The sequence below is a fragment of the Panthera tigris genome, chromosome X (assembly GCF_018350195.1).
Source record: "Panthera tigris isolate Pti1 chromosome X, P.tigris_Pti1_mat1.1, whole genome shotgun sequence".
NCBI lineage: Eukaryota > Metazoa > Chordata > Mammalia > Carnivora > Felidae > Panthera > Panthera tigris.
In genome coordinates this window covers 114,745,240-114,761,737 of record NC_056677.1, presented here as the reverse complement: position 1 = coordinate 114,761,737, position 16,498 = coordinate 114,745,240, and the positions used below count along the sequence as shown (strand labels likewise).

At 42.6% G+C, this 16,498-nt stretch overlaps 1 protein-coding gene across 6 annotated transcripts in view; it reads left to right on the top strand.

The window, feature by feature from the left end:
• The window catches only part of ATP11C (ATPase phospholipid transporting 11C), a 170,839-nt gene that overhangs the window by 85,234 nt on the left and 69,107 nt on the right, over positions 1 to 16,498 (top strand). For all 6 annotated transcript variants that reach the window (XM_042974885.1, XM_042974882.1, XM_042974883.1 and 3 more), the window contains exons 3-6: positions 705 to 794; positions 3,330 to 3,410; positions 5,674 to 5,781; positions 16,299 to 16,427. In XM_042974885.1, the coding sequence (XP_042830819.1) occupies positions 705 to 794; positions 3,330 to 3,410; positions 5,674 to 5,781; positions 16,299 to 16,427 (408 nt within the window). The remainder of the gene's footprint in view (positions 1 to 704; positions 795 to 3,329; positions 3,411 to 5,673; positions 5,782 to 16,298; positions 16,428 to 16,498) is intronic.

Below are 16,498 nucleotides of genomic sequence, written 5' to 3'. Positions count from 1 at the left end.
TCCCCTCCCCTCCCCTCCCCCATTTGCGCGCGCTCTCTCTCTCTCTCTCTCTCTCTCTCTCTCAGAGTGAATAAATAAACCAAAAAATTAAATAAATAAAGTGAAAGCCCTCTATGCCTCAGGGTTATGTGTATACCTCGGCTGTCATGGAGGTTGGGAGGTACTGATAGGGACAGAGTTTACATTGGTGACAATGGTCCAGACTCCAGTCGTTAGCTGAGCCAGAGCAATTAATTTGTTCATTCATTCATTCATTCATTCAGCTAATTTATTTAGTGTCTACCTTGTGTCTGTAGGTGTCGGGGGAAAAAGTAATAAAAAGACAAATGAAAAGCCTGTCCTTATAGAACTCATTGCCTACTGAGGGAGAAACTTTAATAATAAATGCACGCATATATACTTATTCATTGTAACGAGTTTTTATCGAGGAAGTATAGGATGATATGAGAGCACCTAACGAGGAGCCTAATGTAGATCAGGTCAGGGAAGGCTGAGGTTGGAGACTAGATGGCCCAGTTGTAACGCTCAAAGTGAAAACTTCACTTCTCCTGTATGCCTCTAAGTGTATGCTTCTTTGTATGTGTGAGGTTTGGGTTTTAAATGTGCTTTCAAAGTGTCTTGATAATCTGACCCCTATGAGTCATTATTAGGGTTTTTCAAGTTTCCTTTCTAATCATACTCTTTTTATTTTTACTCCCATACAGTATACACTTTGGAACTTCCTCCCAAAGAATCTGTTTGAACAGTTTAGAAGAATTGCAAATTTCTATTTTCTCATCATTTTCCTTGTACAGGTAAGAGCTCCTCTCTTAGAAACTTAATCACTTCAAACAGATTCTCAATCCATTTGTAATTTTCAAATGTCCCGTGACCAAAGGATGTTTCAGGGTTTGTTTTAATAAGATACTTTAGGGGCTCCTGGGTGGCTCCGTCTATTAAGGATCTGACTCTTGATGTCAGTGCAGGTCATGGGATCGAGCCCCACGTCAGGTGTTGTGCCTGCTTGGGATTCTTTCTCTCTACCTCTCTCTCTGCCCCTCCCCTACTCACGCTCTCTGACTCTCAAATAAATAAATTTAAAACTAAGACTTTTTAAAATACTAATATTACATTTCAAGATTAATATGATTTTATATATTTCTAAAGTAGCATTTTTACTTAGAAAACCTGTTAAAAAAAAAAAAAAGAAAGAAAACCTGTTGAGAATTTGTTACTTTCTTTAAAAGCTTTCATTGATTTCCTATCTTTGTTCATCCTAGAAGGACATATATTGTGTGCCGTTAATTTCAGTGCCATATGCCAAAATCAAAACTGTTCAAATTAATAGTTTTACTTTGTTGAGCACCAGCTTCAGCTTAATTGGAAGTTTATCCTTTTTTCTTTGTGATTATCAGGTTTGCTCTTCCTCATTCATTTACTTTTAAGTGTGAAAGCCTGGCAGACTTGATCTTCTCTGTGTTCCTGCTAATGTTTTATGTTTAAAATTTTAGACCTCTTACGTTGCATTCTCCATCTTTAAGTCTATGAGCTATCAAAAGTTTTCCCTCGCCAAGATTACCCCCAGGAAATTTTATTACAGTAAGGGAATTTTTTTTTTCCTCATTTCATTTTTCAAACGAAGCAGAAACATCCCAGTGAAATCGCTCAAATGCCTTGTTAATGGAAAATGCTTCTGTTTATCCACTTTGAGGCTTTGAGTAAATGGTACTGTAATTTAATTTAGCTCTGCTACTTAAAACTAATCTGGGTTATGCTATGGGAAAGAGCTAATTTCAGCCTTAAATGATGGGGCATTTGAAAAGGAGCTCCTTTAGATCCACAGTAAGATATCTTACAGGACAGCATGAAATCAACGGCAGAAAAAGCTTGAAGAATCCTTCCACGTGGTACACAGCACAGTTCTGTTGGATTCGGTGGATGCGTACCAAGCACCTACCGTGCGCCTCGCAGTGATTCTAGCAAATAGATGCAAATCAAGATAGGACTTTTCTATCCTTAAGGAATTTTCGTTACAGCCAAGAAGACAGTCCTGTATTCCTCTAATTTAATGCAGTACAAGTCATAAAAGTAGCCTGGGCAACATCTTACAGGGATACGTTGGAAGTTAATATGTCTTTCTGACCAAAAGGAGCTTAAGAAGGCTTCAGTGCGTGGATGATATCTGAACTAAGCCTTGAAAGACGAGAGCGAGTTTACCTGGTGAAGAATGCCAGACTGGTATCTCAGGGTGGGCCTGAGGGCACAGAGCCACATGAAAGCCTATGGCTCTGACTCAGGGTATGTGGCAGAGACAAGCCCGTGGTGGGGATCAGAGATGAGATTGGGGGGCAGATTAGAGATGGTGGGGGGCAGAATGAACTCCTGGTCCTCTGTCCCTCAGATCTAGTTGGCTTTCAGTATTCCTTTGTTTCGGTGAATGACGACAGCATCTACCCAGCCATGTTAACCAGAAACTTGGAAGATCTCTTTAATCGCCCCTGACAAGAAATTCTTCGTTAATCCCTAAATACCTCTGGAGGTTCGTTCCACGTGTACCTTCGGCCACCCTTATCCAGGCCAACATCTTTTACTTGGATTATGGCAGCAGCCTGCTAAGTGGATTCCCTGCCTTCTCTCCTGTTCCCTTCCGTTCCGCTTGCCTCAAATGAGGGAGAATGGTCTCTCCAAAATGTAGTTCTGTTCACGGGACCTCTCCTTGCCTAAAAGCTTCCGTTATTTCCCAGTGTGGGGTAAAGCATGAACTCTAGCCTAGAGGGCCCCTCCTGGTCTTGCCTCTGTCTCCCTCTGCAGCGGCCATCTCACACCACATTCTTGCCGCTGGCTTCCTTACACTCCCTCCGACCACGGAGCCTTTGCATATGCTGTTCACTGTGCCTGAAAGCCCATCCTTCATCTAGTTCGTTTCCGCTTACTCTTTAGGTCTCGGCGTCTCGCTTGTTTCAACGTCTGGTTTTCCTGTCAGCTGCCACCTTTAGGAGGGCAGGGACTGTTCTCTATCTTATTAAAAGCGACATCTGTATGTAGAGCGTAGCCCCTTAGAGCCCAGGGGCTGAAAGGAGGGTGCTTAGCAAATGGATGGTGAATGATTGGTTGTATTTCACTGAAGGAGTTAATCTAAGGTGGACTGAAAGCGAAGCCTGAATTTAGAACTGTTATCTTCAACTAACTGCTGTGCGGATTGCTTTTGTTTTGATGAGCGTTAATACTCACCCTGCTGCCGGAATGTGTCTTGTCTGTCCTTTTTGCCTGAAATGGATGCAGCAGGTACGTCCCGCGTGCACGCAAATGGCCTGTTTTCATTTCACGTCCAACTGAATTTCTTTCCCTAGGTCACGGTAGACACGCCAACGAGCCCCGTTACCAGTGGACTTCCGCTTTTCTTTGTTATAACTGTTACAGCCATCAAGCAGGTAAATTTCTCATTCACAATTACGTGTGCATTTCACTCCTGTCTGGTGTGCATTTTCTTGTCAAAGTTCCTTTTTCATATTTATCTGGAGTGGGCAGTATCCTTGATGGATTCAGTTTATATTTGGTCCCTGTCGAAACCATGAAAATGACCGGAAGGTACGTCTTTAATTTCGTTTGCCCATTTGCTCCTGAGTATTCGTGTGGGGGGTTGTAACCCGAAAAGAAAGTCGGGAGAAGGTACAGCTCAGTCAGGAAATGAGAGACGAATTTTTCCAGTGTGGTATATCTTTATCCGAAAAATTCCCATTCTAGTGAATTTTTTGCTGTCGTCGCCTAAAGCAGAGAACTCGATAACACAAATGTTTTATATGTGTTATGTTCCCCGATGCTGCCGAAGTGGGTGGTGGGAGAGGAGACTTTTATTCTTGTTTGTCATCAAAGCCGACGATTGCCATGGTTTCTGATGCTGATGTCTTTGAAGTATTTTGAGCATTTTGTACGATTGTCCCTTTGAAAACTTCCACATGAAATTGAAAGTGGAAATGGGAAACTGGAGGTGAAGAGTGGGGTGGCAGTGTTTATCAGGCCCTGGGACAGTCCAGAGGACCTGGCTAATTGCACACATACTTCTAGACAGTACTTATCAAAGAGCTCTAAAACTTACCCTAAAGAACTTCAGAAATGAAGGTCTGCTTAATGGTATTTGGAACAAGGTTACCGGTCCTCTTAGGGGTTATCTGGCCTTTTATCTTCCCTACCAGGAACTGCAAGAATATTTTATCAAGTGTTTGGTTGCTAAATAAAGACATTTGGAATGTTCTTTCCCTTAGGCTGTTAGGATTATTTTCTTTAACATCACAGAATTGCCAGTTCCAAGAATAACTTGCACGGTTTACAAAAGCTCTTACTGATTCATTTTACTCCCTATACTAGTTCATGTTAGGGCCTTTCTTTCCTCACTGACATCACAGAAGGTACCGTCGGAAGTGATAGCCTAGCATTGTCATAAAGAGGGACAGAACAGGAATGAATATAGCGCTGGGGAAAAAAGGGAAGGCGATCAAGAGATTTTTTTTTTTTCAGTTATATTTGAAAAGGTACAGACATTATTATAAAGAAAAAAAGGAGAAGAGGTCATGCTCCAACAAATGCACATCCTCTTTCCTTAGTTCTTTTGGCTTAAATTTACTTCATACAAAAACCCAACGAAAAATGAGCCATTAGACCTTTCCCTGATTACTTTTAACTCTAAAAGATGAACACCAATTTATAGTTTCCTTTACCACCAAGTCAGTGGAGAGGTTTAACTGTTGAAGTTCAAACCTTATCATAGATTCTCTGCCAAAATAATCCGATCTTGCCTTTTCTATTCTCTATCCCTGGGAAAGAATTCTATTTCCTCAGAGATGGTCGCTCCCAACAATCTACTGTAGAGGGATATATTTAAGCGATTAGGTCTGTAAGAAAATAAAACCCAGGGGGGAAGATTGTCAAATTAAAAAGTAAGGAAATTGGGGCACCTGGGTGGCTCAGTCGGTTAAGTGTCCAGTTTTGGCTCAGGTCATGATCTCACAGTCGTGAGATCGAGCCCCGTGTCAGGCTCCAATATGAGCGTGGAGCTGGCTTGGGATTCTCTCTCTCTCTCCCTCTCTGTCCGCCCCCCCACCCCACCAAATAAATAAACATTTTTTAGAAAAGGTAGAGAAATTAGCACTAACTTGAATAAGAGTAGAATCAGAAGAATAAGTCATAGTCCTTCACATATTACGGTTCTGATGCCTGTGTTTTCACGGATACTCATCTATGGAATGGCGAAACCTTTTAACACAGTAAAGCTATTTACCGAAGGGGTGTTTTGAAAGCGTATCTTAGTTTTGCTGTAAAAATATACAGTGTTGTCTCTTTAGCAGAGATTAGCAGAGATCTGAGTTGAGATTAATATTATAATCTCAACTGGTGATTCAGGGAAGGGGGTTATAGAAATTTATTAAGAATTTCTATGAGGGGCGCCTGGGTGGCTCAGTCAGTTAAGCATCTGACTTCGGCTCAGGTCATGATCACACACTCTGTGAGTTCGAGCCCCGCGTCGGGCTCTGTGCTGACAGCTCAGAGCCTGGAGCCTGCTTCAGATTCTGTGTCTCCCTCTCTCTGACCCTCCCCCGTTCATGCTCTGTCTCTCTCTGTGTCAAAAATAAATAAAAATTAAAAAAAAAAAAAAGAATTTCTCTGTGAGCTTGACTATAGTTATTTTTATCCCCTTAGGGATATGAGGATTGGCTGAGACACAGAGCTGACAATGAAGTCAACAAAAGCACTGTTTACATTATTGAAAATGCAAAGCGAGTGAGAAAAGAGAGTGAAAAAATCAAGGTACGTTTGTAGTTCGTTCTTCTTCTTCTTTTTTTTTTTTTTTTTTTTTTTAGTCACGGTAAAAACACAGCATTTTAAAATGTACAATTTAGCAACATGTAGTACATTCACACCGTTGCGCAGCCGTCCACACTATCTAGTTCCACATCCTTTTCATCGCCCTAAAAGGTCGCCCCCATCGGCAATGCGTAGTTATGCCACATGTCCTCCCTCTCCCAGGCCCTGGCCACCACTAATCTTCTTTCTGTCTCTATGGATGTATCTATATCCATGGATGGATGGATGGATATGGATGTATTTACATTTCCTATAAATGGAATCATACACCGTGTGGCCTTTTGTGTCTGGCTTCTCTCACTTCATGTAATGTTCTCGAGCTCTATTCTTGTTGTAGCATATATTAGTAATTCTGATTTTTATGGCTAATATTCCATCACACGGCTCTACTCTCTTTTCTTTACCCGTTCGCCAGTTGATGGACATTTGGGGTTCTTTCCACCTGTTCGCTATCATGAACATTGCCGGTGTGAGCGTTCGCGGACAAGTTTTTGTTTGAACACCTGTTGTCAGTTCTCTGGGGTATTGACCTGTTGTCAATTCTCTGTCAATTCTCTACCTAGGAGTAGAATTGCCAGGTGACAGGGTAGGTCCGTGTTCAACTTTTTCGTGAACCACCAAGCTGTTTTGCACAGCAGCTGTACCGTTTTGCATCCCGCCAGCGATGTACGAGAGTTCCATGGTATTATTTTTATCACCTAATGAGACCCCTGTCAGGAAGATTTTAGACTCCCCCACATCGAAGAGTATTTTTTGTTCCCAGCAGATTTTATTTCAGTTAATAATAAACATTACTTTTGAGAGTTTTAGGTTCGCAGCAAAATCGGGCGGGAAGCACAGAGTTCACGTACACGCCGTTTTCCCACACGTGCGCCACGTCCCTCGCCATCAGTACTCCATAGCGGCATACGTGTTGCAGTCCATGAACTTACACCGGCACATCATTATCACCCGAAGCCCACAGTTTATGTTAGAGTCCGCTCTTGTTCGACATGGCGTGACCTCAGACGAATGCCTGATGACAAGTACCCACCATCGTGATATCATACAGAATCGTTTCACTGCCCTCAACATCCTTTGTGCTTTGCCTCTTTATCCCTTCATCCCTCCCACGCCAGGTCTCCACTAGCCTTTTTACTCTCTCCGTAGTTTTGCCTTTTCCATAATATTAACACTGTTAGAATCACACACGGTATGTGTAGCCTTGTCAGATTGGCTTCCTTTACTTAACGAGACGCGTTTAAGTTCATGCCCTGTCTTTTCGTGTCTCGATACGTCCTTCCTTGTTAGCACTGAATGATACGCCATTGTCTGGAGGTACCAGTTTCCCAACCATTCACCTTCTGAACGACACCTTCGTTGCTTCCGAGTCATGGCAATTATGAATCAGGCTGCTATAAACATTTATGTGCAGGTTTTTGCATGGACCTGAGATTTTCATTTATTTGGGTAAATATCAAGGAGCGCGCCTACTGGATTTTATGGTAAAAGCATGTTTTGTAAGAAACTGCCAAGCTGTCCCCAAAGACGCTGTGCATGTTGCGTTCCCATCGGCAGTGAACGAGAGGTCCTGCTTGTCTGCATCCCGGCCAACGTTTGTCGTCAGTGTTTTGGATTTTGGCAGTTCTAATAGGTGTTTAGTGGCATCTCGTTTTTGTTTGAATTTGCATTTCCCGAATGATGTATGGTGTTCAACATGTCTTAATGTGTCCATGCCCTCTCGATATCTTCTTTCGTGAGGTTGTCTATGCAGGTCTTCTGTCCACTGTTTTATGGAGTGATCATTTTCTTATTGTTGACTTTTAAGGTTTTTTAAAAAATATTTTGGGGCTGTCTCGGTGGCCCAGGTGGTTAAGTGCTGACTGTTGGTTTCGGCTCAGGTCATGGTTTGTGAGTTCGAGCCTCGTGTTGGGCTCCACGCTGACAGTGTAGAGCCTGCTTGGGATTCTCCCTCTCTCCCTCTCTCTCTGCCCCTCCCCTGCTCATGCTCGTGCTCTCTCTCTCTCTCTCTCTCCATAAATAAACTTCAAAAAAGAAAAAGAATACTCTATAGAAAAGTAAATAAAATACCCTAGATAATAGTCTTTTATCAGATATGTCTTTTACAAATATTTTATCCCAATCTCAAAGTATTATTTATTTTTTATTTCATTCTGTTATTGTGATTTAAAAAGCACATAACATTAAGTTGACCTTCTTAAGCATTTTTTTGAAGTGTAATCTCCATTTTATTTTTTTTCCAGAGAACAGTTTTTCTTCAGTCCTCAAAGACTCAGCTCCTTACATGGGCTTTGGTGGAGGTCGTGGGGCAGCACCCACGGGTCTAGATCAGGGTGGGGGTGTTTGGGCCTTCGGAGCCTCACGAGAGCGATCCCGGACTACCTTGCCGTGAATGGCAGAGCTCACACAGTAATGTAGTTGGACGTAAAGCTTGAGAAGCACATAGGCCTTAAAGACCCTTGCTTCAGAAATGTCCCTGACGGCAACGGCCTCTACTGCGTTGCACATAACGAACTTCGTAATGGCGTTGTCCTTGGGCACGCAATGAGTGCAGCGGCTTGTGGCCCTTTGCAGCGTTACCGTAATTCCTTCCTTTCTTGGTCATCTCGGAAGCAAGGACCCAAGAGAGCCATCCTAACCATTTTCTTTTTTAAGATTTTATTTTTTTAAATAATCTCTACACCCAGCGTGGGGCTTGAACTCACAGCTCTAAGATCAAGAATCACATGTTCCCTTGACTGAGCCAGCTTAACCATTTTTAAGTGCACACTTGCAATAGTGTTAAGTATATTCACGTTGTTGTACAACAAACCTCTAGAATCTTTTCACCTTGTAACGCTAAAACTTTATAACCACTAAACACTACCCCCTGCCTCCACCCCTTGCTAAACACCTTTCTACTTTCTGTTTCTATGACTTCGACTACTTTAGAGAAAGACTTCCCATGACTGAGTTCATACAGTATTTGTCCTTTTGGGACTGGCTTATTTGACTGGCATAATGTCTTCAAGGTTCATCCATGTTGGAACATATGACAGAAATCCGCCCCCCCCCTTTTTTTAAATAACTGATAATCAATTTATTAAAAAGGTTGATTTAAGCATCTGCAATGGTGACTTGCACCTCAACTCCTGGTTCAATACTAAGACTACATAATATTCCATTTTGTGCATATATTATATTTTCTTCTTCTTTTTTTTTTTTAAATATTTGTTTGAGAGAGAGAGAGAGAGACAGAGAGTGTGGGGAAGTGGCCAGAGAGAGAGAAAGAGAGAATCCCAAGCAGGGAGCCCATCGTGGGGCTCTGTCCCATGAACTGTGAGATCATGACCTGAGCTGAAATCAAGAGCCAGACCCTTAACCAACTGAGCCACCCAGGCGCCCCTGCATTTTCTTCCACCTCTTAGCTATGTGAATAATGCTAGGACAAACACAAGTGTACAAATACACTTGAGATCCTGCTTTGAATTATGTTCGATATATACCCAGAGCAAAATACCCAGAAGCAAAATGTCTTAATCATGTGGTAATTCTAGTTTTAATTTTTTGAGGAACCTGCGTTCTGTTTTCCATAACAGATGTATCATTTGACCTTTGCACTTAGAGCGTACAAGGGTTTCAGCGTCTCTGCCTCTCCGGCACTTGTTAATTTCTGTTCTTTTGATAGTGGCCATCCTAACGTGTGTGAAATCTCTCATTGTGGTTTCCATTTGTACTTCCCAAATGATTAGAGATGTGGAACACTCTTCATGTGCTTTTTGGCCACTTGTGTATCTTTTTGGGGGAAAGTCTATTCAAATCCTTTGCCCATTTTTTAACCAGGGTATTTGCATATTTGTTGTTGAGTTGTAGAAGTCCCTTATATTTTCTGGATATTAGCTCTTTATCAGATACATGATTGCAAGTGTTTTCTCCCATTCCATAGGTTACCTTTTCCTTGTGTGATTGTTTCCTTTGGTACAGTTTTTAAGTTTGACGTATTCCCATTTCTAACGTATGTCCAAGAAATCATTGCCAAACCCAGTGTCCTGAAGCTTTTTCCTGATGTTCTTGTAGGAGTCAAAGAAGTTTACGTCTTACATTTAGGTCTGTGATTCATTTTGAATAATTGTTGTATATGGTGTAAGGTAAGAGTCAAACCTCATTGTTTTGCATGCAGGAACAGCATTTATTGGAGAGATTGTCCTTCCCTTGCATAGTCTTGGCACCCTCGTTGAAAATCACTTGGCCATATGTGCAAAGGTTTATTTGTGGGCTCTCTCTTCATTGGTCCATATATTTGTCTTTACACCAGTACCATACTGTCTTAATTATTGTTGCTTTGTAGTATGTTTTGAAATCTGGGATTGTGAGGACTCCCCAAGTTTGTTTTTCCTTTTCAACAGTGTTTTGCCTATTTGGGGTCCTTTGAGATTCCATATGATTTTAGGATTTTTTTTTCCATGTCTGCAAAAAAATGTCTTGGCATATTGATACGAATTCCATTGAGCCTGTCATTGCTTGAATAATGCAAGCATTTGAACAAGCTTAAATCTTCTAATTCATGAACATGAAATGTCTTTCCACTTATTTTTATTATCTCTGATTTCTTTTAGCAATGCTTTGTAGCTTTCCTTGCGCAGGCCTTTAACTCTTTGGTTAAATTTATTTCTAAATATCTTCTCTTTTTTTCTTAAATTTTTATTTAAATTCCAGTTAGTTAACATACAGTGACTATTTTATCTTTTTTGATGCTATTGAAAATGAGATTGCTTTCTTAATTTCCTTTTTGGATTGGTCATTGTTAGTGTATAGAAGTACAACTGATTTTGAGTGTTGGTTTTATATCCTGCAACTTTGCTGAATTCACTTACTAATTCTAACAGGTTTTTGTATGTGGAATCTAGGGGTTTTTACGTATAATATCATGCCATCTGCAAATCAGGATAATTTTACTGCTTTTCCAATTTTCTTGCCTTTTATTTCTCTCTCTCTTCCCTCCCGCCCCCCCTTTTTTTTCCGTCTAATTGCTCTGGCTGGAACTTCCAGTACAATGTAGAATCGTCATACTGAGAGTGGACATCCTTGCTTTGTTCCTGATATTAGAGGAAAAGCTTTCACTCTTTCCTCACTGACTATGATGTTAGCTGTGGGCTTTTCATACATGGATTTTATTATGTCGAGGTCATTTTTTTCTCTTCTGTTTATTGAGTGTTTTTATCATGAAAGAGTGTTGAATTGTGCCAAATACTTTTTCTGCATCGATTGAAATGACCATATAGCTTTCGTCTGTTGTTGCTCTTGTATGTTACATTATACTGATTGACTTTTGTATGTATCCTTTCATTCCCAAGGATAAACCCCATTTGGTCATGGTGTACGATCATTTTAATGTGCTGTTGGATTTGGTTTGGTAGAATTTTGTTCAGGATTTTGTCATCAGTATTCATTGAGGCTGTTGGTGTGTATTTTCTCTTCTCTGTCTTTTCCTGGTAAAACGGTATCAGTAATTCTGGCCTTATAGAATAAGTTTGGGAGTGTTCCCTCTTTGATTCTTCAGAAGAATTTGAGAAGAATTGTTTTTATTACTTGTTTCAGTGTGTGACATAGAAAGGCCCCCCGTCTTCCTCCTTTTGTTCCTCGGGCTTCTTTCTTTGCCTGGAGGCCGATCTCAGCCAGGTATAATCTTAATTAAATCAGTTTATGCTATTGTGTGAAATGCTATTTGATTCGGCCCTTTCTGGAATATTTGTGTGTGGCAAGAAATGCTTATAAAGCAAAAGTATCTAAATGTTTGATTGCTTGCCTGGGAGTGGGTAGACTCTTGTCGAGTAAGAGAGTAACTTGGTGTGTACCCTCAGCGCAGTGGGAATTTTTTGAAGGGTTTTAAAGCCAGGAGTCACTTGCAAAAGAGGATAAGAGCCTGTATCAGGGTGATACTGGTAGAGATAACGATAAGAAAAATAGTAGTTAACATTTATATATAACGTAAATATGCCAGGTGTTCCCTGTCACATTGTATCAACTGATTTAATGCTTGCTTTAGGGGCTCCCGGGAGGCTTAGTCAGTTGAGTGTTCAGCTCTTGATTTCAGCCCAGGCCAACGATCTCACGATTCGTGGGATCAAGCCCCGCGTTAGGCTCTGCGCTGACAGAATGGAGCCTGCTTGCGATTCTCTCTCCCTCTCTGCCCCTCCCCTGCTCGCATGCTCTTGCTTGCTCTCTGTTTAGAGATAAATAAACATTAAAAAAAAAAAAAAATCCTTAACTTTATAACAGTCCTGTGAAGTAGGTACTTGTACTATTCCCTTTTACAAATGATTAAAACTGAGGCTCAGGGAGGTTAAGAAACTTGTCCGTGATTAGTCAGTGGAAAGCCTGGGATTTGAAACAAGTTTGGGTGTAGAGTCCATGCTTATGACCACAACTTTGTACCACCTGCCTTGTGATTAAGATAAATGGATCTATTTGGAATATATTTTGGAGGGAGAATCATCAGGATTTAGTGATGTATTGGATGCAGGGAGGGAGAAAAAGAGCAAAAAAGAATCAAGGTAGCCTTCTTGGTTTTGGCTTGACGAGATGGGTGAATTAAATTGAGCTATTTAAACCAAATGCCGGTGCCATTAAATAAGATGGAGATTCGGGGAGAAGAATGGGTTTTGTGACAGATGTGGGAGTAGAGGGGAAATCAAGAATTCCATTTTAGCCGTGTTAATTTTGAGATACCTATTAGACATCCAGATGGAATTGTCCAGGCTGGAACGGAGACCTATTTGAGCTGTCAGTTGAGATTTGGATTTCATCAACGTGTAGATGGTACATGAAGCCATGGGCCTAGATGGAATCTTAGAAGACAGATGAGAGCCTACAGACAGGACTTGAGGATTCCCAAGGTGAAAGGAGCTCACGGTTCTCTGTAAGGAAGAGTATGGGTGTTGGTGTTGGAAATACAGAAGCGTTTCTTCAGGTTCCCTGATTATTTCCCTTTTTGTATCCAGTCTGCTGACTGAGCCACCCAGGCGCCCCTTAATCATAGTTATTTTTATTTCTACATGCCTGTCTTATAATCCAACATCTCAACATTTCGGGAACTGGTCCTGTTGATTCCTTTCTCTCTTCGTGTTAGGTCATCTTTGTCTTGTGTTTTATGTGTCTTGTGTTTTTGTATTGAATTTTGGACCTCGTACGTAAACCAAAGCTAGAGACCCAGGTCAGTCGTATTTATGTTCTGAAGTGGGCACACCTCTTCCGTCTGCCCATCCGTGTGAAGGGTAAGCGAGTCTAGTGGGGACTTGAGCCGGCTTTGGTTTTTGCTGTATAGCTCTTGCTACTTTCATTCAGTACCTCGCTGGAAATTCCAGCTCCGGAAGTGCTGGATTGCCATTGCCCTGTGCTTTGTGCGGGGCCCGGGGTACCAGAGGGCCTTCGTCAGTGTTCCTGTTCCACCCTCCGCTTGCGGCAGGTCCTTAAGGCCCTGACACCCCGAGTGCCCGTCTGTGCCTTTTCTCCTCCCCCCCGCGATAGATTGCTATTTCTTACTGTTATTCGTTGCGGCTCCTGGTGAGAACAGAATGATTTCTTCTTGGTTCTCCTGCTCCCGTATTCAGCAGGGCTTGGGCACCTTCGCCTCGGTACTGAATGCCTTGACGCCATCCTTCCACCCTTCCTCCAACGGCGGTTGAACTCTGCCTTTTATTAGCGCTAGGACCCCGGTATCAGCGGCTTTTCTGCCCCATCCCCAGCAGCAAATGGTGTCTGCTTCTTCCTCTCCTCTAGCAGCGGTCACGTTTCCTGAGACTGTGCCAGGGAAGGCTTCTTGCCTGTCCCCTAGACCTAGATGGCTTCTGCCTCCCGTGAGAGCAGGGTCCACGATTCTGGATGCTGGCATATTTTGCACCTGTCTCCGCACAGCCATCAGTCGCACCCTGTATGCCTGTACCAGTGAGGGAAGGCTCTTTTCGGCCTCCTGCCCTGGTGTTTTCTCAGGGGCACCCGATGGATGCCTGTAAAGAAGAAATGATGGGTGGTTATGATCCCATCTTCTCTGTCAGGTTCGCAGAGATTTGAAACTGTCACGTTAGCTCCCATCAAGCCTTGAAGAATTGCTACAGAATCTGGTTGTTTTCTTCTGCTGCCCTTTTATGGCTGTCATCTCGTGCTCCTGTGCCTTGTGAATTGTGAAACAGTTCGTCTCTCCTGTCTCTCCTCACCAGGACTTTTCAACCCTTTGAAATTCAGTTTACGTGGTTGCCTCGCAACCTCAGCTCTCTGATGAACTAAAAAAAAAAAAATCATACTTTTGCAGATGATCTCGCTTTTTCTGATATTTATCACAAGGGATGGTGATGTTCTCTTAATGCTTTTAACTAACGCTAAATGGAAGTAGAACCTGAGTTGAATGCTTCAGGGGACCGTGTTGTTCCTTTTCCTTAAAAGCCCCTTCCTCCTTCCCCCTTGCCTTCAGGGTAAGGCCTAGCCTCTTCCCAGCCCTCTGAGATCTGGCCTCTGACCATCTCACCAGCCTCAGCTTGCACTCCAGGTACAGGGACCTTTATAGTTCACATCTAAGCAAATCGTAAATGGCGTAGGGGCGCCTGGGTGGCTCAGCCGGTGAAGCGTCCGACTTCCGCTCAGGTCATGATCTTCGGTTCGAGAGTTCGAGCCCCGCATCGGGCTCTGGGCTGACAGCTCGGAGCCTGGAGCCTGCTTCGGATACCGTGTCCTCCTCTCTCACTGCTCCACCCCTGCTTGTGCTCTGTCTCTGTGTTTCAAAAATGAATAAACGTTAAAAAAAAAATTTTTTTTTTTAATCATAAATGGCGTAGAAGAAATTGTGGCCTCAGATGATTGAGGATTTTGTTTGTTGTTTCTCGTCTGTGCATTTAATCATAGATTGTAGTTTTATGTAAGCAACATAAGTGTTTATGTAAGGGAGGAAGGAAAGAGCCAACAAAATATTATTTACAAATTAGTTCAGTTATTGATGCTGTTTCTCTTGGCTACTGATTAAGATTGGCAAGAAAATAAAATGGTTCCTGAATAGGTCTCGGAATCCTCATCTCTGTCTGCCAAATCGTGTAGCAAATAGAAGACAGGTGTGTCATTTATTCGACATTTCACAACCAGTGCGTCCGGGTTGGTGTGCTAGATATTGACACACACACGCCCCAAAGTGGGTTGTGTTCTGCCACAAGCAGCTTCCTCCATTTACCTGAGGGGCTGTACCAAACTGACGCCTAACATTTTCTGTCTGTGCCACGGTACGGAAAAGGTTGGGAAGCACCGAACTTTCCATTCCTTCCATCCTTCCCCAACATCTTACGACTGTTCATAGGCTGGAGGTAAAGTAGTTGCAGGGTGTTCGCAAGAATCATCGGATGGTGAATATGTGCCAGGTACTTCGCTAACCGCTTTACCTGTGTCCTCACGTCACGCTCAGACCGATCCTGTGACGTGGTTGCAACCATCTAAGGCCCTTGCCCAAGCTCATAGGGAAGTGGCAGAGCCGAGATGTAACGTCAGGTTCAAAAGTCCTACCTTTTAGGGGCGCCTGGGGGGCTCAGTCAGTCACGCGTCCGACTCTTGGTTTCGGCTCAGGTCATGATGTCGCAGTTTGCGAGTTTGAGCCCCGCATCGGGTTCAGCACTAACAGTGTGGGACCTGCTTGGGATTCTCTCTCTCTCCCTCTCTCCCTCTTTCTCTGCCCCTCCCCTGCTCCTCGTGCTCTTTCTCTCTCTCAAAATAAATAAACTGTAAAAAAACCAGTCCTACCTTTTAGCCATTATGATTTATTCCCTACATTATTAAATTCTCTGCAATAGAAATAGTTCATGATTTCTTCTCTCCTGTTTTTCCTACACTTGAGCTTTGGGGACTTGCTGATAGGAAATGGTTTCTCATGGCTGTATTTAATGGATTGTTCTGGTAGCAAATGAATTATTGGAAAGCGACCTATTTGAAAATTATGTTTTTGTCCCAACGTCATGGGAAAAATAGATGCCTCTCTGATTAAGTTTTTCCGAGCACCGAAGAGGTAACTGGTGCCCCACAGTAACAGCTGTGAGCGCACGGAAGGCAAAAGCGTATTGAAATATGCACGATGCCCAGTGTCCGGGAAGTGCTCAAGTTGAGACACTTAGATTTTCTAGATTCCTTCATGAAGTGATGATACTCTGCGTCTTATTGAACAGCAGTGCCCAAAACATCAGAGGGCAAATGGGTCCCTGGGTACCAAAATTGTTTCTTTGACATTCAAGTTCAACAGTAAGGACATCTGGCTGCATCCTTAAGTCCTTGTGACCTTAAGGGGGATTCTGAATGTTGAACAGCAATGCTCTCTCATTATCTTTCACATGGCCTAGGACACAGACACTCTTCTAAGAGCAGAACAGATCTCTTGCTACTGTTTTGGCTTTAGTTTGAGATCTAATGAATGCTTTGTTTGGAATTAAGAACATTTCTTTTTCTCCGTATACTAGGTCGGTGATGTAGTAGAAGTCCAGGCAGATGAAACCTTCCCCTGTGATCTTATTCTTCTGTCATCCTGTACCAGTGATGGGACCTGCTACGTTACTACGGCCAGTCTTGACGGGGAATCCAATTGCAAGGTAATGGAAAGGAAACCTTGCCTAAACGGAGCTCAGGACAGTTCATCATCTAGCACTCCTTCCCACTGCCC